The sequence below is a fragment of the Medicago truncatula genome, chromosome 3 (assembly GCF_003473485.1).
Source record: "Medicago truncatula cultivar Jemalong A17 chromosome 3, MtrunA17r5.0-ANR, whole genome shotgun sequence".
In the NCBI taxonomy this organism is placed as follows: Eukaryota; Viridiplantae; Streptophyta; class Magnoliopsida; order Fabales; family Fabaceae; genus Medicago; species Medicago truncatula.
Genome location: NC_053044.1, coordinates 26,193,157 through 26,216,504, shown reverse-complemented (window position 1 = coordinate 26,216,504; position 23,348 = coordinate 26,193,157). Strand labels below are relative to the sequence as shown.

The following is a 23,348-nucleotide window of genomic DNA, read 5'->3' as shown; positions in this document are numbered from 1 at the left end:
CACCATCTTGTAACTCCAAGAGTACTATGGTTTCTTAAGAGGCCACGAAGCCATAATTTGTTCTTTCCCAAATCGTCTAATTAATTTACAAATATTTCACTTCAGTGATGCATATTGGGGAGGGTGTGTTGATACTAGAAGATCGATTTCTGATTATTGTTTTATCATTAGAAGTTTAGTAGTAACATGGAAATCAAAGAACCAGCAAACAAGTTTGTTCAAAAAAAAAAAAAAAAAAAGAAGCAGCAAACAATTTCATGTTCATCTGTAGAAGCAAAATATACGGCCTTAGCCTCAACAACTAGGGAATTGAAATTTATTTATTTCTTGCTTCACGATTTAAAACAAAATCCTTCTAGATTTCCAATTCTCTGTTGCAATAACCAAAGTGCATTACTCATCTCTGCCAACCTTTGTTTCACGAGCGAACCAAGCATCTAGACATTATTTGTTTGTCTTGTTCGTGAGAAAGTCCAAGCCGGATTTGTTGTCTATTTCTTCTCAAAATCAAATTGCTATGTGTTCACTAAAGCTACTGGGCCTCGATCATTTCATGATTGTATTCTCATGGCTTGGGATGTTAATCATCTACCAACCTTCAGCTCGTGAGGCGGTATTGGAATTAAGTGAAGCAGGGACTTAACATAGCTAGCTTGCACTAGAAGTTAGCTTATATTTTACAATTCAATTGGCTTTTGAGTTTCATTTTGCGCTCTTATTGTTAGTTAGAGTAGATATGATGAGCTGATATGAATATAAACACAAACAATGTAGTTCATCCAGTTCCTTAATAAATCAAAAAAATTTCTAGTTCTAGAAGTTTCTTTGATGTGTGTTAATAAAGAGAGTATTGATAAAGAAAATTGACGATATTCAACCATATCTCGAAGTGTAAAAACCGTCAAATGATCTTGGAATTTATAGTAATAAAAATAACCTCTAGTGAACCTGTCACATGCTGTTATTTAATTGTTAGTTAGAAGAAATGACTTAATTTTCAATTGCACGAACATAGTTGAATAATTGGAAATGGTAGGTAAATTTTGTAAAATTCAAATTCTTTGCAAGTGATCATATATAAGTAATGGAAGACTTTTTTAATAATAATTTTTGGATATTCATTTGGATTCTAACTTTATCACAAGTCAAAATATATAAGTTTGGATTTAATACTCTTTTTTTGTATGTCATGCTTACATAGACCCTAATATAGAAAATTACATACAAGGACAGAGCTCATAAGTTGACATATAACATAACTGCCGGCTTCATAAAAAAAAGTATATATGTATAAAAATAAAGTATATATGCTCATAAGTTAAAGTACAAAAAATATCACTACACAATATAAAATATATACAACCGAGGAGTCACTTGTGTACATATAGTTTATGCTATTCACTAAATTAGAAAAACAAAAGTTATTCCACCTTGTTCTCTTGTTTCTTTTTTAACCTACATGGATCTTCAAACAATTTTCCCTTTCACCCTTTTTTCCATTTTCCTCCTCTCCATCATTGTGACACTAAAACTAAAGAAAAAGATCAAGAAAATTGAATCAATTCCAAATATACCGCCAGGGCCACGGAAGCTTCCAATCATAGGAAACATTCATAATCTTATTGGCTCTCCACCACATAGAAAATTAAGAGAATTGTCAAAAAAGTATGGCACTTTAATGCATCTTCAACTTGGTGAAGTTTTCTTTACTATTGTTTCCTCAGCAGAATATGCTAAGGAAATAATGAAAACTCATGATGTTATATTTGCATCAAGGCCTTTAACACTAACGTCAGAGATAATGTTTTATGATTCAACAGATATAGCTTTTTCACCTTATGGTGATTACTGGAGACAACTTAGAAAGATTTGTAGTGTAGAACTTTTAAGTATAAAGCGTGTTCAATCTCTTTGGCCAATCAGAGAACAAGAGATGAATAATCTCATTCAAAGGATTGCTTCTGATGAAGGAAGAGTCATCAATCTTTCTCAAGAAGTTATATCAATGATGTATACATTTACTTCAAGGGCTGCATTTGGCAAAAAATATATGGAGCAAGATGAGTTCATATCATTGGTAAGAGAAATGTTGCGAATAAATGGAGGTTTCTATATTGGTGACTTGTTTCCTTCAGCAAAGTTCCTTCAAAACATCACTGGGAGGAGGTCTAGGCTTGAAATGTTACATCAAAAAGTTGACAGAATACTTGAGAAGATCATCAATGACCATAAAGAAACAAAATCTACAACCAAACAAGGTTTAGTTGAAGGAGAGGAAGATTTGATTGATGTCCTTTTGAAATTTGAGGTAGATAGAAGCAATGATCCAGATTTTTGCTTAACGGAGAGAAACATCAAGGCTATAATCTTGGTAAGGATTATATCTCTCTTTCAAAATCACTTCATAAACGGTTTATTTAATTTCGGGTCTGTTTGGATTAACATATAATTTAAATTTATTTACAAACATATGCACAAGTGAGACTATTTGGAAGAGCTTATAGAAATAAATTCTAACATATCTGTTATAGCTTATTTCGATAAGCTCTCCAGATTAGATAATGGGAAATAGCATATATCTTATATGAAAAATATTTGACTTGAATTTATTATTTGTAACAGAAATTAAATTTTATATAAACACTTACATGATAGGCGTTTATGCTATAAAATTTAACTATGTTGTTTATCTAAACAAAGCTTTGTAGTCTATAGCATGAAATTGAGTAGACATTTGTTTGATAAGGTTTGGATATATTTGGATAGAGATTATTTGAAAAATTATTTGCAAAAATAAAGATCAAAATTAATTCTAAATTTCGGGTGGTAAAACAAATCAATGTCATCAAACCAACCCATACAACCAAAATAGGTTTTCGATGATGGCTCTGATTCATTTTACCACCCAAGTATATTTTCTAAAATAGTTTGCACCAATTTAATTTTATATGCTTTATATATACTTTTCAGGATGTTTTCATTGCTGGAAGTGACACAGCAGCACATACAATTAACTGGACCATGGCTGAAATGATGAAGGATCCAAGAGTATTGAAAAAAGCACAAAATGAAGTTAGAGTGACATTCGAAAAAACTGGAAAAATTGATGAAACATGCATTAATGAGTTAAATTACTTGAAAGCAATCACCAAAGAGGTATTAAGATTGCACCCTCCTGCTCCTCTTTTAATTCCAAGGGAATGTGGACAAAATTGTGAGGTTGATGGTTATCATATACCAATCAAAAGTAAGGTGATAATCAATGCTTGGGCAATTGGAAGGGATCCAAAATATTGGACCGATCCAGATAAGTTTTATCCTGAAAGGTTTATTGATAGTTTTATTGATTATAAAGGAACTAATTTTGAGTACATTCCATTTGGTGCTGGAAGGAGAATTTGCCCAGGTTTAAACTATGGTATGGCAAATGTTGAATTGGCTCTTGCTTTGTTATTGTGTCACTTTGATTGGAAACTTCCTGGTGGAATGAAAAATGAAGATTTGGACATGACTGAGCTATTTGGAGCTTCTGTTATAAGAAAAGATGACCTATGTTTGATTCCAACAACTTATCCTTCATTTAAGTAGTGCTGAAAAATGAAAAGATTTGAGAATTAAATTTGTATAATTTGTATAATTTTGTTGGTATGGAAATATATATGAATATGTATGCCATGAAAATGGTACTTTTATGTTTTGTCTTCTTAACCTTTACTTTTAAAAAAACATGTTAATAATAATTAATTCTTATTTATGGTTGTTTAAAAAATTAATTTTAGTAGAAAGTAAAACAAAATATTTAATCTATCTCCTGATATAGGCGTAACTACTGACATCGCATACCTTCCTCTGAATTAGGAGTGGTGACCCTATTTTCAGCACGAGGATTGGGAAAGGCATGACTATTATATTACTTGGCAGGTTTCATCATTCTTCCACCTCGAGGGATCGTTGTGGGAAGGGATCATTCCACTATATGAGCTAGGAAAGCCCATATTTTGAATGAATTAACAAACCTTTTCCCCCTGTGGAGTAGATCATCACAAGAAGGTTTTAGAAAACCGGGGTCTATCTCGTGATATAGTGGATATTGCAAATAAGATTTTAATTAACCAGTTTAGAAAATAGTCTTCCAACAAATACAACATTAACATACAGCATTAACGTGAATTGTTGTGAATCCGGTTAAAACTTACACCAATGAAAACAAAGATGTGTGGAGTAAAAGATAGTGGTAATCTATGTGTAAAGTGTCTCCAAGCAAACAACAATCAAAACAGCCCTAGACTAGTGTAGAGCAACACCACAAGAGAATACAAAGCAAACAAGATAAGCTAGAAAAGGAAGAACAAACACACCAAGAAGATTGTTGACCCAGTTCAGCCAATATGGCCTAATCTGGGGGAGAGAGCAGCTCTCCAATCCACTAAGATGAAAGTGTTACAAAGGGTTACAAGAACAATAGCTTGCAAGCTTACACAAGAACAAGACCTAGATTCTACCCATTTGTGTTTCCCCACTCTCACAATGTGAACCCTAAAAGAGAAGACACTAGAGGAAGCTTTAGATCCTTCCAATGGTGAACTCCTCACTACCCAAGGTGATTACAATGTTTTTCCCAACCCAAGAGACACTCTCTACAAAGACACTCAACCCTTTGGTTCCCTCCTTTGTAATCCAAGTTTCTCTCTCTAAGCTCTTCCAAGCTCTTCTCCAAAAAAGCACAAGAACACTTTAAATACTAGCTTTCCTCTGATACAATCGTGCCACGATTTCCAGATCGTGTCACGATTTGCGTACGTCCCAAGGTATGACCAGTCCTTATCAAGGATACTTAACGAGCAAGTTTGAAAATCGTGTCACGATTTCCCAAGATCGTGTCACGATTTGGCACCCTGCAAACTAGCTCACGGCATCACAAAATCGTGTCACGATGCCAAATTCGTGTCACGATTTCTGTGTTCTTCCAAACCACAAATTTGAAGCCAAATATCAACATGAATAATTAGTATTAATATAGATTATTATCATTAACTTGAGTTACTTTTGTCAAACAAAATTAACTTGAGTAATTAAGATATACCTCAAAAAAAAATTTACAACATTAACATGAATACTTAATATTATTATATAAGTTCAAACAATTAAAAGTCACCAAAGAATTGTCATGCATGTTTTAGGTAAGTTTCAAGAACTCTACAATGTGCTTTTCGATCCCTGTTAGAGAATGATCTAAGTTGCTGGAATTGGACTTAGCTCATTTTTCTCTGAGTTGTTGAATGTCGAAGGGATTTAAATCCCTAGTTTAAAAATAACAAATATAGCGGCACCTGAATATGAAAATCTGAAGCTCACAAGAACAAAGCAACAGTGTGCAGCGGTAACGTAAAAGGGTAAGCTGAAATTTTTTTTGGTGGTAATGATTATGAGCAATTGCCTTCTCCATTTTTTACACAACTTCATCATGTTGTTCCTATCAATAAGCAAGTCATTTTAATATATTTTATTAATAATTTTACCTTCTCTTTAGGTTGTTTTGATATACACACTTTTGTGGACGTTTTGTTTTATTTATGGGTTTCCACAATTGGTGATCATCGTCGTATAGTATCAATCTTACGCTCTGAGACTACTACAATGAACGCATTAAAAGATCCCTTGTGACCATTAAAAATTCCACACCGACTGCCAGGGCCAAAACCTCCACCATTTCATCTACCTCCCCGGCCGCCCATGCTTGGATCGTTGTTGTCGTTGACAGTGTTGTTATTGGTGAAAACCAGTCTTCCATTGTCGGCGGTACTCATGAATGTTGTCTTTAATCGCAAATCTTGTGCGGTCGTTGTCGTATTATGTACGTTGTTTGTTACAAGTTATTAGTGTGGAAAAAAGTCACGGAACGGGTCATACATAATTACCATGCAACTTAATAACTTGTATACAGTAGAACCCTAACCTCGAGCTGGTGATACCACTTAAAAAATATTATGCAACTTCATAACTTGTTTGCTCCAATGAAAATGTGCTCTTTTATAGGAAAAATACATTAAAGAAAATTCATAAATTAAGCTGTGATTTAAGAAATTGAATTAAAAACAAAATAAACATAAAATTTAATTGTATCAAAACAAATCAATGAAATCGAGGATTCGAGTTAAATCCTTATGAAGGGTGCTCAGTTGACATGTTTATGTGTAACAAGCCTAAAACAGAGAATTGAAGAAATCTGTTCTTTTTTTATAGTAGTAAAAGGAAAAATGATAGAGAAAAAAACAAAGGCACAAGTGTACACAAAGGAAAAATATATATATTAAGATAAGTGAGTTTCATACATGGTTCTTTCAACGTTTTCAGCAAGAGTATTATCTTATGATCGCGGATGTGTTTCTTGTAGGCGTAGTTTTGTAGAATGAAAATGAACTCGTTTGCATGGAGTTTGAGTTTACAATTTATAGACAAGAAGTGAACTTCATGCATGTCATGTGTCCTTTAACTTCCAAAAGAAAATTCCTCCGTAACAATTTCTCTTTTGAGTTTCAATCTTTGGCACTTCAAAGTGGATAACTGCTGTTGTTGAAACTTGTTGAGATCTTTAGATAGTATTTTTCAAATTTTGTAGAATTTTGAATCCTTCGAGCAAGGCTGGTACTCATCTTCTCTTCTCAACAGTTAATCTAGTGTTCTTAACATGCCCCTTCCTTTGAACCGCTCCTTCACTTGAATTGGCCTTCGCTCGAAACATGAGTTTGAAATTTTAGGTGCCCCAAAATGTCAAATTTAAAGGCTTTTGAATTTTGGCACTTCAGATTTGAATAAATGCGGGACAACCAAATCATTTCGAGAGAGAGCCCATTATTTCACATTAAATTTGACTTTGGAATTGACGTAATGATTATGAGTTGAACATGAAAGTTACTAGTTACAGTCAGATTATTCAAAATAAGCAATCAGATTGGGAAACTGTTGCTTTTCTTGAATTTTGGCTCAACCACTTCATATTTTGCTCGAATCGTATTCATCAAAATTTGTAGCCTCTAGCTAAAAAAATTCATGACGGAAAGCCCATAAATTTGAAAAAAATTCTCCTAGCCAAATATGGTCATTAATGTGGGTGGTTCTTCAGTTATGGTTTAATGCTATGTACGAACCGGATTTCATAGAGGTCTTCTTCCAATAGTTTTTATAGTATTAGCTTATACTACATGAAAACTGCATTTTAGCGTCCACCCAAAACCCACGTTAACACGGTTAAAACAGACGTTGTCACTGATTTAGCGTTGGGGTCAGGGAAAGCTAAAGAAGTTGAAGCTAACAGGTTGCGTCGACTTCCGCACATCCGAGGCTAAAATAGCGTCAGTTAGGCGTGGAATTTAAGTCTGACTCTACAACGGGACTCAGCTAATATAACAAACATATAAAAGGAGATACTTCGACCAAACATGTTGAACCCACATAATCTGTTGTTGTTTTCAAGAGATACTTTGAATGGTTCCTTAACCTCAAGCATCACAAACACTTTTTTTTCTTCCTTTGTTAGTCGATTAAGAGACCCTGCTTAATTTTAGAGATGTGACCCCAATCAGAAAATCCAAACTGATTACAAAGATATTTGGAAAGGCTTCCTTATCGGTTGGTTTAATTCCATAAGCTTCAGGCTCTAAAGAAACTATAGTTTTTCCATATCAGCCGCCATTGGTTGCTTGTCAATTTGGGTTAGGTCAGATGATACCCACTTCTATCATCCTTTTTGCTACGGAGATCCCAAGTAAAATGGCTTGGACAACCTTTGAAACATATGACACAAGGAGAAATTAAAGAAGATGATCTTAATATTAATGCCTACAAATAAAAGTGAAAGCTCTAAAATTAAACTTTTCTTTACTTCAACAATTTCGAATGAATTCTTCAAATAAAAGTGAATTCAAATTCTTTTGCCCTAAATTTACCCCATTGCGAAATGCTCCATTTAGGGTATCCAAAGGAATAGTGGCTCCTATATAGTTTGGTCCCTTTAAATTGGATTTAATTGTTAAGAAACCTAAATATGAATAAGTCACCTTTACCAATCTCTTACACATGGAATATTCATCCAGATTTATGTTCAATAATGGGTTCGACCATCATACGTACTGAATTAAAAGCTACTTCTCTTCTTTTATCTCTTTGAATTTCAAATTTTATTGAACTCATTTATTTCATGTCAGCTTGGTAAGGGGAGGTTATCTTATCCTCATGCAAAGCGGTAATTATTATGTGAATCAATAGTTCCTATCAATCGATTATATACTTTTTAAGATTCAGATATAAATCCATCTATCCCTCGCGGTATGTTAACATGTCCGCCAAACTTCAAGAAATCCATTAGATCAAATGACTTCTGATTCTAAGCAAAAGATCTAATTGCTTCGAAGACATATACCAGATAATTGAATATATATGAATGGAAGCTTAACCCCATGTCTAAGCATATCCCTTAAATAACAAGACGATGTCTCGCACTTGTTAAGTCAAATAACCATTTTCAGAGTGCAAGTCACAAAAACATTAAATATAGAATCAAACCAATTGTTATATTGAATAATAGATTGTTTTCAACCAGACAGGCAATAGTAATACATCAAAATTCTATCTACCTGCATCTAATCCAAAAAAGAAAGAGATATTAGTTATCCATGAAAGAGTTAACTAGAAAAGAATGATGAAGGATAAGTATCAACAAGCTTGAAATCCAAGCTATAACGGCCTTGAAGGGTGAAGAATTGATTTTCACTCTCTTTCTCTCTCTAAAACAAAAATTAGGATCTAAAACAATACCTAAAAAAATATGATTACAGCATTATTTTTACAAGTAAAGATGGTCTGAGGTTACTTTGAGTGGAGGGAAAAGGTCAATTGTTCCTCAAAAGTCTCTAACACCACCTTACTTCGTTGGGCGAAGTGTTTCTCACCCAACGAGTGTGATCTAGATTTCCTTCATGAAAATCTCTAGAATTGTTCTCCTTCACCTCCCCTTCGATTTTCAAGAGAAGCTTCTTGCCATAAATCATTTGTGAGCTTTTAAGCTAATTTCTTATAACCTCTTTGTACAACTCGTATCATAGTGGAAAACACAAGAAGGGGGGGTTGAATTGTGGTTTCTTTTTCTTTTCTCCTAAACTGAAATCACTGTTCAGAACCTGATAGAGTTCAGCTTCTGAAGTAGTGTTCAGAAGCTAGTTGCAGCGGATAAGTAAAGAGATAAAGAGAGAAGAAAGACACAACGCAATTTATAGTGGTTCCTTCCATAATCCGGAAGTAGTCCACTCCCCCTTGCACTTCCAAGGAGAATTCACTAAATAATCAATATATGATTACAATTGCTCACTGCTCAAAATAGCAAGAGACTTCAAACTACTCAAGCACAACTTCAAGAGATTTCCTATTGCTCAAGCACAACTGCAAGAGACTTCCTATGCTCAAGCACAACTGCAAGAGACTTCTATTCAAACAGAATTACAAAGAAAATTGTTTGAGTTTGAACAATTGATATACAATCAGTGGTGTTCACAATATAAACATATACGAACTTTGTTAAAATGTGATTTCTTGAACGGATAACTTGTAATTGGTTTTACCTTAATGATAATATGATAGTATAAGATTGAGTCAATGAAGTTTGGGTGTTAAAAATGATGAACAACATAATGTGGTTAGTTGTCCGTCTTTTATGGAAAATGCGATTGTTAAAAAGTGTTGTTTTCCTTGAGGTGATAGTCGTTGATGATTATTATTTGGTGAATTTAATTTGATGAATTGAATGATCACTTTTGTTGAATTATGAGTTGTGAATTATGAAGTAAAGGTATTTCTTTTGGTGATGACTATTTGATGAATGTTTAGTGATAAATATGATTATGTTTTGATGTTTATTATGATGATGATTTGTTATGTATGAATTGTAATTAATTGACGATGCAAATGAGTTGTTAATCATGAAGATGGGATATATATTATTTAATGGTGATAGTTATATAACGATGATGAGTTTTTAGTTATGCAATGTCGAGTCATTACTTGAAGTTCATGCATTCATTGAGTATGTAATCATGAAGATGGGGGAATGAATCGATATATCCGGTTGTATATCCAAATTAATCATGAAGATGGGAATCACGATGATGGGTGGATTATTCGGTAATATTACATCCGATGTCCAAAACATGGTACCACATGCATCTAGATGAGTCTAGAACATTGCATTCATTTGATATTTGGTGAAATTGTGTCATATTTGACTATGTGATTTGGTGATTATGTGCATTGGTGAAACATGGTGAATGATATGAATTTGGTGATTTATGTGATCGATGAATAATGTGAATTGTGTAGAAATGTCTACATGATAATGTTTGTTATTCTTGGTGATGCTTATACACTTGGTGAATCTATTTGATGACAATTATTTTGGTAATAGTAATGAGGAGAGAATTATATATATATGATTTGGTGATTCCTTTGATAATGGTGATTTCTTTGCCTACACTTTGAAATGATGAATTGTATTTGTTGAATTGATTAGGCAAGAGTTCATGCGATTTATATTATTGATGTGAATTTGATAAATTGTATGCATTAGGTATAGTATGTGCCTTATGAAAAATGAGAAGAGTTGCATATGCTTATACTTCCTAAATGATAAATTTCGTGTAGTTTAAGGATTGAGCTAGATAGGGAATAAGGTATGAAATTCTTATGTTGGTTGGTGTTTATAAGTGATAAGCTTTTGAAGATGCTTTTATTAAAGAACGAATATGCTTGATATGCTATGTTAGGAATAAGATAACATGATTTTTATTGGAGATAATGTTCATGTGATATTAGTATTCTAGGAATTTTTAGTATGTATATGTGCTATGCATGAAATCCTTGAATGCTTATATTCGATTATACATTAATTATGAGATGTGAATTAACCCCCAGCGGTCGTTCGGTTGAACGCCTATCTTATTCTTATGGATGGGAAGACGCTGTGCAGGAGTAGTTTGCTTTGCTTTGGTGAGTTACTTGAGGATAGCTTGGAGCTACTTCGTTTACTGTATTTCAGTATCATATACTTTAGGGCTCTGATTAGGAGTCAGTCTCTGATGTTTATCTATATTAGGACTGTTGGAGATTTTTGAGACTATGTATTGATGATGATATGTGTAGTATGTTGACATGGCAACTTGGAGAATTCTTTATTAGCGATGAAACTGTTGAGATGTTTTATTTTTATCTGATGATGAGATGTTATTATTATTCCGCTGCGATGTTTGAAAAAAAATTATTTATGGGTGTTTGTGTAAATTATCCCTTTAAGGGTTTAGGGTGTTACATACTATCTAAAATCGTGGCATGATGGGTGCCTAACGTGGTACGATTCTCTCGGGATATTGACACTATATAAGGAATCGTTATTCATGTTTTGAGTGAGCTTACAGAGAGAGAAACTTGTAAAATCAAAGGAGAGAACATTAGGGTTGAGTATCTTTGGTGATAGTTTATTTCTTCGGTTAGGAAACATTTGTAGATACCTTGGGTAGTAATCTTTCTTTTTTGGAAGGATCAAGAAGTTTCCTTTAGAGTTTTCTCTTACGGTTCATTGTGAGTGACTTGAAAAATGGGTAGAAGTTACGTTTGTTCTTTGTGAGCTTTTGTGCTAATTTCTTGTAACCTCTTTGTACCACTCTTATCATAGTGGATCGGAGAGCTACTCTCACCTCCAAAGTATGCCATTTTTAGACCGAACTAGGTAAACAATATTGGTGTGTTGTTTTATTTCTCTTCTTTCTTATCTTTGTTGCTTTGATTATGCTTGTGGTATTGCTTCTCACTTAGATCTAAGTTTGTTTGTTGTTGTTGCTTGGGACTACTTTGCTCATTGATTACTAATTTCATTGCTTCCCACACCTAAGTTTATTTATGTGATTTTTTTAAGTTGGTTATGGACCTTGTAGTATGGAGCTCCTTCTCAAGGTATAGGTTCGATTCTCATCGATTTTAATTTGAGAGGGCTAGTTTAACTTCTTAAATATATATATAAAAAAATTAATTATATGATATATTAATTAGTTTTTTTGATTAAGACAAAATATAAAAAAAAAATATATAAGATATGATTATGGATCACTTAATTGAGTGGGCCGGTTTAACTTAAAAGAAATATTTATATATATTTTATAAAAAAATTAATTATATGATATTGTAATTGTTTTTGAGATTAAGACAACATATAAAAAAAAAGATATGAGTGAGGACCACTTAATTGGGCAGTTTAACTTCTTAAAAAAGATATTTCTAAATATTATATAAAATATATATGATATTGTAACTATTTTTTTCAGATTAAGACAAAATATAAAAAATAAGATATGATTGTGGACTAACTAATCGAGATAATTATTTAAGAAAAACAATTTAAGTTTTTTTTTTTTTTTGAAAGAGAAAACAAATTAAGTTGGGAAGTCGCACTTCACAGATGACTTCTCCAATGAATTAAAAATACTAATCATTGCGTCTTTCAAAAAATTATCATACGTAGGGGTGATTCTTTTACAATGAGATTTTTTAATAGTAAAAGTGAGATATTTTAATGTTTAACTGAGACTGCGAATATTGAAATATTGATATAAAAAAAGGGATATTCTAAAATGTATTCTTATGTATTGCTTAACCCAACACTCATCAGCATTTTGTAGTACTTGAACATATAAGCTAATTTTTTATTAGGACAAGTAAGTTAAATATTAAATCACATGATTAACAACTTGCTCTTCTAACAAATTATTTAAAGACAAAAACGAAAAATCTCAACCTGCTCAAAGATTTATTAAAGACTCTTTAAAAAAACCAAAAATATTAGAGACAAAATATCAAATAGAGCATCTTCGCTTGACTATAAAAAAGGAAAAATAGCATCTTGGGTTTTCGACTTATCCAAGACACTTGTTAGCATTTTTCAAAATATATTTGATGGTCTAATTGTCCTAATTTTATTTGGAACAATTTTTTTTAGATACATTTGAGCGTCTGTACTATAGTTTTTGTTCTTTCGAAAAGTGTTGTATCAAATGCACTCAGATAAGACTTCCGGATGGATTGAATCCGGAAAACAGTGGGGGAGCCACCTTATGCTCAGGGGGTTCATATGCACCTGCTCAGTGTTTTGTTTTTACATTAATTTTCTATCTTTATCTATTATGAACCCCCCTAAAATACAAACCATGCACCTCATTTGCATCAACTCTCTCCCTTTTATACCAACACATGCCTTTCTTTTTGCAACACATCTCAATATGATTACCTCTAGTTAGGGTTGACAATGAACCGAACCAATTTGATTAGAGTTCGTAATTCGATTTGACAATTGATTCGTCGAACTTGGTTCATGAACCAAATGAGCCGAACTTGAACTGAAAATTAAGTTCGTAAACTAATTGAGCTGAACTTGAACTAGATGTAGTTCGACTCGTTTAGTTCACGAGATGACTCGATTATATATATATATATATAACATTTAAAAATATTTTAAAAACGAAGACAAACGAATTCTTTGAACAAATGAATTTAAAAATTGGTATAAATTCTAATATATTTATGTATCAAAAATCTAAAATTCTTTAACTTTTGAGTTACGTGGTTCAAGTCGCTTTACTCATTTCCATACTTAAAGTTATGTGTTTTGAACAGTCGAAATGAACCTAATGAGCCGAATCAAATTGTTCGTGAACTTTAAACGAGCCGAACTTGAGCTGGAAAAAAAGTTCATGTCAAACTCCAACCGAGGTTCGAACCAAGCCAATTCTTAACGAGTCGAGTCGAGCTCATACATGTTCGATTTGACTCGACTCATTTCCAGCATAATGTCTAGTCGAAGTAATTTATGAGACAAAAAAAAATACACCCCCTAAACCAGGGTCCTAGCAACGCCACTGCTGGAAAATATAAACATTTTTGGCATCTTTGTGGAGCAGAGATATTTCATACCAGCGTTTTGTGGCAGAATACATGTGAGTTTCCAGCAAAATTGATGGAAACAAATATTTTCTTAATTCCTAAGAAAGACAACCCATAAACAATGAGAGATATGTGCCCAATATCATTTTGTAAAGTTCTTTACAAAATTATAACAAAAGTGGTAGCTAATAGACTGAAGAAGTTGCTACCAAAATGCATTGTGCAAGAGCATTTAGCCTTTCTGGAAAAAAATCTATTTTGGATAATGTTAACTGGAGTTTTGTCTAAGGTATGATAAGGAAGACGGGGTTCAACAAGAAGTGGGTTAAATGGAAGATAACTTATATGGCAAATGTGAAGTATCAAGTGCTTGTAAACGGTGATGGTATTGGTTTCCAGATAGAGGGTTCCGACAGGGGGATTCGCTATCCCCATATATCTTTATCATCTATAATGAGCGACTATCAGTCATGCTAAATATACTAGAAGCACGTGGGATATCCACGGTATCTAAGTGTGTTGGGGAGATCCATTACTGACTCGCTTATTATTTGCTAATGATTGTTTTATGTTATGTTGGGCAAATAAGAAAGTAGTACAAACCTTATCAGAGGCCCTTAACAATAATGAAGAGGCATTAGGGTAGTAAATAAATAATCAAGAGTCAAAAATATTTTTCAGTAAGAACACTGATCATGCGATAAGGGCGATTGTGAAGAGAATTTTAAAGGTATCAGAGAGTACACATTCTGGAGAGTATTTGGGCTTATCATCGATGGTTGGAAGAAATAAGAGGGTTGTGTTTAATCATATCTAAGACCGCATTTGGAATAGAATCATAGGTGGTTAGGAAATCACTTTTCTAAAGTTGGAAGAGAGGTATTAAATCAGATGCTCAATCGATTCCAACATATTTTATTAGTTTATTCATACGTCCAACACTTTAGGTGAGGAGATTCAAAAAATGTTGAATTCGTTTAGGTGTGGATCGAATCGACAACTGGGAAAGGTATCAATTAGTTAAGGTGGGAGAGACTGTCAATGAGGAAAGAATATGGCGATGCTAAGGAAGCAAGGTTGGAGATTAGAAACCAACCATGATACTAAAGTTTCAAAAGTTTTTAAAGCTAGATACTTTCAAGAGGGAATTTCGTGGATGCAAAATTGGGTCAAACTCGAGTTATGTATAGCGTACTATCCACGCTTCACAGGTATTAGTCAAAGGAGGACTCATATGGAGATTGGGAGATGATTCTCAGATAAGAGCATGGTATGACCCATAGATTAGGGTCAACGAGAGAGCCTATTGACAAGTTTTGTACTGACGGGTATGGTAAGTGATTTAATGGAGGAAAGAGGAAGTGAGTGGAAAATAGATGTTATCAAGGAGGTATTCAATGAGAGAGAGAGAGATGCTAAGAATATCCTTGCCATGCCAATTATGGATGAGATGGGAGAAGATAAACTATGTTAGAAAGTCTGGTTGATAACAACGAGTTGAGAGTGGAAGGCAACTCGATGAAAATTTGGATACTTCGAATTCTTCAAAAAGTAAAGGTATTTTTATGGAGGACTGCTAGAGGATGCCACCCACGAGACATAGGCTTTAAACTTGTGGTGTCCATTGTAGCGATCGATTACTCATAAGAGAACAATTAGCATGTCTTTTTGGATGTGCAAATTATAGCATGTTTATGGCTCGCATATTATACAAGAGAATTTGGAAATTGCGGATGATTTTGTAGCTCTATTCTTCAGTTATTAGAATTCCTACATCATAAACAACTTCTTGATTTTGTAATGACTCTTTGGTGTATCTGGAAGAGGCAAAACGACAAATTCTGGAATGACGTTGAAACACAGCCGCACATTTCAGTTCATATGGTGCACGATGTCCTACTTCAATGGTGGAAATTCTGCAAAAGACAGGGAAGAAGAGAACACGGAAAACACTGTAACAATGAGACGGCGCAGATCATATATAGGCGGAAAGGGTGGTCTGGACCATCAAAGGGAACAATAAAATGCAATGTTGATGCAATAATTTTTCAGGAACAAGGCTGCTATGGAGTCATCATGTGTCTTAGAAGGAATCGAGGGGAGTACATTGAGGGGAAGGCAATTTGGTATAAAGGCCTCCCAAAACCCAATGTAGCGGAAGCAAGACGGTTAAAAGAAGAGATAAACAAGCTTCGTAATTTGAGGTTTTCTTCGGTGTCTATCGAACTTGATTGTAAGCAAGTGGTTGACAACACCTCTAGCAATCACAACACCAATTTCATATGTTCGGCGCTATTCTAAATGGTTGCAAAGCTTCACGTATGAATCATCAAAAGTTTAAGATATATATGTTTCATTAAGAGACAAGCAAATAATGTTGCCCACTTGTTAGCCATGGCTTCAATATCTTACACTAGTTCCCAGGTTCATGATTATATATCATCTTGTATTATCAAACCTGTTATTAATGAAATGAGTTGAGTTTTTTCTGTAAAAAAAAAACTATCGTTTTTGTTCAATTTTTTATTTAGTCCCACAACTTTCTTTGTATTTTTTTCTTTTTTTATTCCTTTATGAAATTAATGGTGTCAGGTGTGTAGTAGATGATTAGGAGCTGAGTGTCAGGCTGGAATAATGTTAATTTATTCTCTTTAACGTTAATGTACGCTCCATCATTTATCTAATAAAAATAAGTTACATTTATAATCTTACCCACGAGTTGAAGTTCTTTGAGTCACCATCAAGAGTTTATTTAAAAAAATTTCATGGTAGGGAAACATGTAACTTTTCAGCACTATTCATATATGATTGGAATCAAGTACAGATCATCTTTTTTTACAACAGCTGCTCCAAATAGCTCAGTCATATCCAAATCTTCATTTATCATTCCATTTGGAAGCTTCCAATCAAAGTGATACAATAACAAAGCAAGGGCCAATTCAACATTTGCCATACCATAGTTCATGCCTGGACAAATTCTTCTTCCAGCACCAAATGGAATGTACTCAAAATTAGTTCCTTTAAAATCAATAGAACTATCAATAAATCTTTCAGGATAAAACCTCTCTGGATCAGTCCAATATTTGGAATCCATTCCAATAGCCCAAGCATTGATTATAACCCTACTTTTGATTGGTATGTGATAACCATCAATCTCACAAGCTTGGCCACATTCCCTTGGAATTAAAAGAGGAGCAGGAGGGTGTAATCTTAATACCTCTTTGATGATTGCTTTCATGTATTTTAACTCAGAAATGAATGTTTCATCAAATTTTCCTTTTTTATTGAACATCACTCTAACTTCATTTTGTGCTTTCTTTAATACTCTTTGATCCTTCAACATTTCAGTCATTGTCCAGTTAATTATAGAGGATGCTGTGTCACTTCCAGCAACGAAGACATCCTGAAAAGTATATTCAAACCTTATAAAATTTAAGGGAAATGCAAACAAGTGCTCTTACAGCATTTTTGACATTTGTTAAGAAGTTCAAAATGAAAATTTTATCTTGAAAATTGTGTATTTATTAGTTAAAACATTAAAAAACCAGTTTTTCTATATAAACCTTATCAATTTTTTTTTTTTTTTTTAATCTTTAACGGGTGCTAAGGACATTTGTTATCATGACCCAAAATATTTTTTTTCTTTAAATTGGTGCAAACTTCAAATATATCCATACCACATAAAAGTTCTAATCAATTTCATGCTATAGACTTGAAAGCTCTCGATCTGTTTTGGAAGTAAATAGCTTAATTAAACATCCATAACATAAACACTTATCATGGAAGTGCTTATGTATAAGTTACTTTCTATAACAAAAGATAAAGTTAGAAATTCAAATTATTTTCATATAATTTACAAGCTATTTTCAAATGCTATTCTGGACGAGTGCTTATGTATAAGTTACTTTCTATATATGTCATAATTTATTTCCATAAGCTCTCCCAAGCAATTTGCAAGTGCTTATGTTAGTAGATAAATTCATATAAGTTAATCCAGACAGACCCTAAATTAATAAAAACCATTTATGAAACATTCATGCTTAGTTAAGATGCTTTTGGAAACATAATAATTCACAAGCATAAGATTTTGAAATAGAGTTAAGATGCTTACAACGATTATAGACTTGATATTTCTCTTAGTTAAGCAAAAATCCAGATCACTGCTGCTAACATCTTCAAACTTCAAAAGAACATCAATCAAATCTTCCTCTCCTTCAACTAAACCTTCTTCAGTTCTAGATTTAGTTTCTTTATGGTCATTGATGATCTTCTCAAGTATTCTGTCAATTTTTTTATGCAACTTCTTGAGCCTAGGCCTCATCCCAGTGAGGTTTTGAAGCCATTTTGTCGAAGGAAACAAGTCACCGATATAGAAACCTCCAGCTATATGCATGGCTTCTCTTACCAATGATATGAACTCATCTTGCTCCTTGTATTTTTTGCCAAATGCAGCCCTAGAAGTAAATGTGTACATCATTGATATAAGTTCGTGAGAAAGATTGATGACTCTTCCTTCATCGGAAGCAATCCTTTGAATGAGATGATTCATCTCTTGTTCTCTGATTGGCCAAAGAGATTGAACACGCTTTATACTTAAAAGTTCTACGGTACAAATCTTTCTAAGTTGTCTCCAGTAATCACCATAAGGTGCAAAAGCTATATCTGTCGAATCATAAAGCAATATCTCTGAGGTTAGTGTATAAGGCCTTGATGCAAATACAACATCGTGTGTTTTCATTATTTCCTTAGCATATTCTGCTGAGGAAACAATAATAAAGAAAACTTCACCAAGTTGAAGATGCATTAAAGGGCCATATTTTTTTGACAATTCTCTTAATTTTCTATGTGGTAGAGAGCCAATAAGATTATGTATGTTTCCTATGATTGGTAGCTTCCATGGCCCTGGTGGAATATCTGGAGTTGAGTCAATTCTTGTGATTTTCTTCCTTAGTTTTAGTGTCACAATGATGGAGAGGAGGAAAATGGAAAAAAGGGTGAAAGGGAAAATTGTTTGAAGATCCATGTGTAGATAAAAAGGAAATAGGGGAATGTTTTTAGTTTAGTGAAGAACATCAATTCAATGTTTACATATACACACATTGAAACAAAAGATTCCTTGGTTGCTTGAATTTTATATTGTGCTGTGAATTTTTATTTTGTACTATAACTATATGTGACGACAGTATTGTAAAAAAAATATAGATATATTTTTAACTATATTTCACCTGTCTGTTACGTAATATTATTTTATGATATATTTTCACCTGTATTTACATTTTGAGATATGATTTAATCTCAATGGAAAACATCATCAATAAACTTTTTTTATTTTTTACTATTAAAAAAAACTTTTGATAACTTTAAAAAAATAAAAAACTCGAAAACACACATTTTTTAATGCATTATTTAGTTGGTCGTATTTAAATATCAACTAGTAGGAATCATAGGATTATAAAGTTGATCCAAGTATCACGGAATCATGTGATACCAAGATAAAATATTTTGTATATGCATTTGTCGTGATGATTTGTATTGAACACAACAAACACATATTGCAACATTGACTTGGAAGCCACGATCGTAGGATCATGTTAGTCATGATGACTATACGTTTACGTTAATAAAAATTGAGAAATAATATTTCAACATCTATTTTATAACATCCATTTTAACAACCCTACATAAAGGGGTATTTTCGTAAAAGCAAAAGCAAAAAAGCTCCAGAATACCATGTGAATATATCATAGGAGTATGTATTTCTAAGTTGTTGAAAAAGTTGTAACAAAAGTGATGTCCCACCCCCCATACTAGTGGTGAGCGGAACACACTAAGTTTGTGTCTGATTTGGCTGAAAGGAGTGTGACTTAATGGCTTGGTGAGACAATGTACAATTTGATCAGATGTTGGGACATAAACGACAACAACTTTATTTCGTAGTACTAGATCTCTGAAATAACGAATATCAATTTCAATATGCTTAGAACGAACATACAGAACTAGATAAAAACTAGTGCCTTTGCACTCAAGTTGTCACACCATAGTAGTACGGGTTTCCTAAGCAATGGGATTAGAAGCTCAGCTAAAGCTCTGTACTCTGGCTCTGCATTTGATCTTGATACTACCTATTGTTTTCTTGAGGACCACGAGATGAGTATTTCACAAAGGAACACACATTGACCAACCATGGATTTCTTGTCATCAATATTAGTGTCCTAGTTTGCATCAGAGAAGCCTGTTATATCCAAGTTAGTGGATGACTTGATGTGCAAGCAATGATTGGTGGTGTGTAACATCCCAGACTGCTTTTAGGATTGCTGACTGACCCCACAAACCAACACGAGTCTTTTCAGCGTGTTTTGTCCTCACTCGCACACTTACCGAAAACTTCCTGGTAGGTCACCCATCCCAAAATTGCTCCAAGTCAAGCACGCTTAACTGTGGAGTTCTTATGGAATGATCAGCTACCGAAAAGAAGATACTATTTGTAACATCCCAAACTGCTTTTACGATTGCTGACTGACCCCACAAACCAAAACGAGTCTTTTTAGTGTGTTTTGTCCTCACTCGCACGCTTACCGGAAACTTCCCGGTAGGTCACCCATCCCAAAATTGCTCCAAGTCAAGCACGCTTAACTGTGGAGTTCTTATTGAATGAGCTACAAAAAGGAAGATGCATCTTGTTGATATAGATAGTACCAAACAATTATTATAAGCTTCCTTTAACCATTCAGTCCCATACATGTACGGCCTCAGGATCTCTTTCATTCCGATGTGATTCAATTTTGCCTAGAAGCATGCTAGGAGCCGGTCCACTCCCCGCCCTCATCAGCCTCGGGCGTTACATGCCCACCAAGCGGAGGCGTTTCATTTTGATGAGGTAAATGGATATGACATTTTAAATAGTATGTCAGCTTCTATTGGAATTTTTTTCACATCTTTGTATTCACCACCACAATGAATTACTTTAATTTTTATATTAAATTGATTTTTGGTCAAGTTTTTGAACTGGGTGAAAGCTTGCACAATCTCAGTCTTTTGTTTCGTGGGATAAATTCAAATAAACCTAATAAAATCATCAACAAAGTGCACATAATATTTGAAACTAGAGGACGACGTTATTGGTGCAAGGCCCCATACATCAGTGTGAACGAGTCAAGTGGTTCCTGAGCATGAGAAGAAGTAGACTTTTAAGGTAAAATACACATTTTGCCATTATGGCATGCCTAACAAAAACTAAAACAATCATTAGGTGGTACTTTGACATTACAACTTCTTAAATATTTACAACATTGTCTTGGAATACATGATCCTAGAATCATGCTAGTCATTATGACTGTATGTTATACATTAATAACAATTACGATAGGCTCTAATTTACAGATAAATGATACATTTGAAGACAAATAAGATGAGAGCACTAAAAGAAATATTGGATTTTTCTAGGGAAATATTCCTCGGAAAACACACTTTTTTCGTAGGAAAACACGGATTTCCGAGAAATTATCGAGGAAACAAGTTGTAGGAAATTTTAGATCTATTCCTACGAGATTTCCGAGGAACTTCCGAGGAAATACTTTTTCCGACAGAATTACCGAGGAAAGTTTAGTAGGAAAGCATGTTTCAGACTGTCACCACTGACACACGATTTCCGACGAAAATTTCCTAGGAAACAATAATAATTAAAAATTGCAGACTGACACACGCTTTCCTACGAAACTTTCCTAGGAAACAATTATATTTAAAAAATAGAAATTAGATCCAAATTTTGATTTCGAAAAAGGCACCAAATAATTCAAATGAGGTGCCAAAATATTTGGCGCAAAAATTTCATAAAAATCAAATTAAAAAAAAAAACAAAAATAAAAAAAGTGCGCCAAAATTTGAAAATAACCCAAATTTTTTGATAATTTGTTTCCTACAAAACATGTCATGTTGATAAATAATTACATAAAACAAAATTCATAAATGCAAGTTAAATTTTCTTTGACAATAACCACCTAAAAGTGCCCAAAACCAGTCCCTAACCAAAAAACAGCAACTGAAACTTGCTAAAAACAACATTGAAATACACAACAAGAATATAAATTACTCGTTATGATCATCATCCCTCTCCTCCTCCTCGTCCTCGTCCTCGTCCTCATCCTCGTCCTTATCATCATCATCATTGTCGTCGTCATGTGTTCGGTCTTCTTGAACCGATGGTGATGATTGACTCAATGGCGACGATGATTCCAATGTCTTCCTACTCTTCATGCCACCCATCCTTTTTGTAACCATCCTTTTGAGTTTTCTCATTTCCTCGGCCTGTTTGGCCATCAATTCCCTTAACTCATTCGCCGATTCTTCTTTCTTTGCCAATGTCTCCTTTTGAGATTGCAACTCCTGGTTCATTCGTTGTATCATTGCTTGCATCTCAAGAGGCAGCTCTCTAGAACGAGATGATGACTCTGGTGGAGGAGGAACATAGAACAAATCTACATGTACCACATTGTCGGCTAACGGCCCAAGACCGTACATTCTACCCTTTCTTCCTTTTCCTCCATCCGGTTTTCCTTTTTCTGAAGCCTTTGCCCATAATTGAAGTTTAATGGGGAAGACAATTTCTGGATATGATGGAATCTCAAGATTCTCCTCCAAAAACTCCGTTGCTTCCGTGCGATAAGCTGCCTATAAAGTAAAGTAATATATAATAAAGTCAAAACCGAAAAAAAAAAAAAAAAACAAACACACAGCAACAACAAGCTATCAACACCAAAACAGAAAAGCCACATACAGAAAATGGATCACCTAAAAAAAACACTCCCTAACCACTGTCAATAACAGAATAGCATGCCAAACCTAACAACCAAAAATGCAAGAATAGAACCAGTGATAGAGCCTTGTGCGTGCAACTGTCCTCCTACAATAGATGCTCTGTTCAGCTTGTTAGCTCTGGACCGGTTCTTAAAATGTGGATCTTCATTCCAATACTTCAGCAATAACTCCCAACTTTTCTCTCCGATCCATTCTGTACGATAATTGCCCTTACATTTTTTCAATTCCTTCCGTTCATCATATAATAAATTTGATAAACGTCTTGTAGCTACCCTATGAAAGTTTCTCTCTACAAGAGTGTGATGATGAGGTTCCCATCTACAAAAATCCTGCAATAAAAAAAATTATTAGACATTCAATAATGTAAATTAAAATAAACCATATTATAAATTAAATACAATTATTTAATATTCAATAAAATGTGTTTACCGAAAAGTATTTAAAAAGGTTGTTCCTGTCATCGGTAGTAAGATCTGTATATACGGCCCAACGCCTATATTTAGGGTAAAACGTCTGGATCGCCTAATATGTTCTGATACTCCGTGGGATGGCTCTAACCT

The 23,348-nt window shown here is 33.8% G+C and overlaps 3 protein-coding genes across 3 annotated transcripts; 1 reads left to right on the top strand and 2 right to left on the bottom strand.

Annotated features, from left to right (window-relative positions):
- Window positions 1–1,389: 1,389 nt before the first annotated feature.
- Window positions 1,390–3,692, top strand: LOC120579395 (cytochrome P450 71D11). The gene is made up of 2 exons (XM_039831452.1): window positions 1,390–2,371; window positions 2,971–3,692. The coding sequence occupies exons 1-2, from the start codon at window positions 1,460–1,462 to the stop codon at window positions 3,586–3,588; spliced, it is 1,530 nt and encodes a 509-aa protein (XP_039687386.1). The 5' UTR covers window positions 1,390–1,459; the 3' UTR covers window positions 3,589–3,692.
- Window positions 3,693–16,699: 13,007 nt separating this feature from the next.
- Window positions 16,700–19,055, bottom strand: LOC120579430 (cytochrome P450 71D11). The gene is made up of 2 exons (XM_039831593.1): window positions 18,086–19,055; window positions 16,700–17,377 (listed from the first exon to the last, which is right to left on the bottom strand). Exons 1-2 carry the CDS (start codon window positions 18,995–18,997, stop codon window positions 16,769–16,771), a joined length of 1,521 nt encoding a protein of 506 aa, XP_039687527.1. The 5' UTR covers window positions 18,998–19,055; the 3' UTR covers window positions 16,700–16,768.
- Window positions 19,056–22,059: 3,004 nt separating this feature from the next.
- On the bottom strand, window positions 22,060–22,980 carry LOC120579570 (transcription termination factor 4, mitochondrial-like). The gene is made up of 2 exons (XM_039832004.1): window positions 22,945–22,980; window positions 22,060–22,641 (listed from the first exon to the last, which is right to left on the bottom strand). Exons 1-2 carry the CDS (start codon window positions 22,978–22,980, stop codon window positions 22,060–22,062), a joined length of 618 nt encoding a protein of 205 aa, XP_039687938.1.
- Window positions 22,981–23,348: the final 368 nt, after the last annotated feature.

Excerpts from the sequence above, each read along its gene's own strand:
- LOC120579395 (XM_039831452.1), top strand. The coding sequence starts at position 1,460 with ATGGATCTTCAAACAATTTTCCCTTTCACCCTTTTTTCCATTTTCCTC. Across the intron at positions 2,372-2,970 it reads ACATCAAGGCTATAATCTTG|GATGTTTTCATTGCTGGAAG; the intron begins GTAAGGATTATA and ends TATACTTTTCAG.
- LOC120579430 (XM_039831593.1), bottom strand. The coding sequence starts at position 18,997 with ATGGATCTTCAAACAATTTTCCCTTTCACCCTTTTTTCCATTTTCCTC. Across the intron at positions 17,378-18,085 it reads ATATCAAGTCTATAATCGTT|GATGTCTTCGTTGCTGGAAG; the intron begins GTAAGCATCTTA and ends TATACTTTTCAG.
- LOC120579570 (XM_039832004.1), bottom strand. The coding sequence starts at position 22,980 with ATGGATCGGAGAGAAAAGTTGGGAGTTATTGCTGAA. Across the intron at positions 22,642-22,944 it reads AGTTGGGAGTTATTGCTGAA|GCAGCTTATCGCACGGAAGC; the intron begins GTATTGGAATGA and ends TTTACTTTATAG.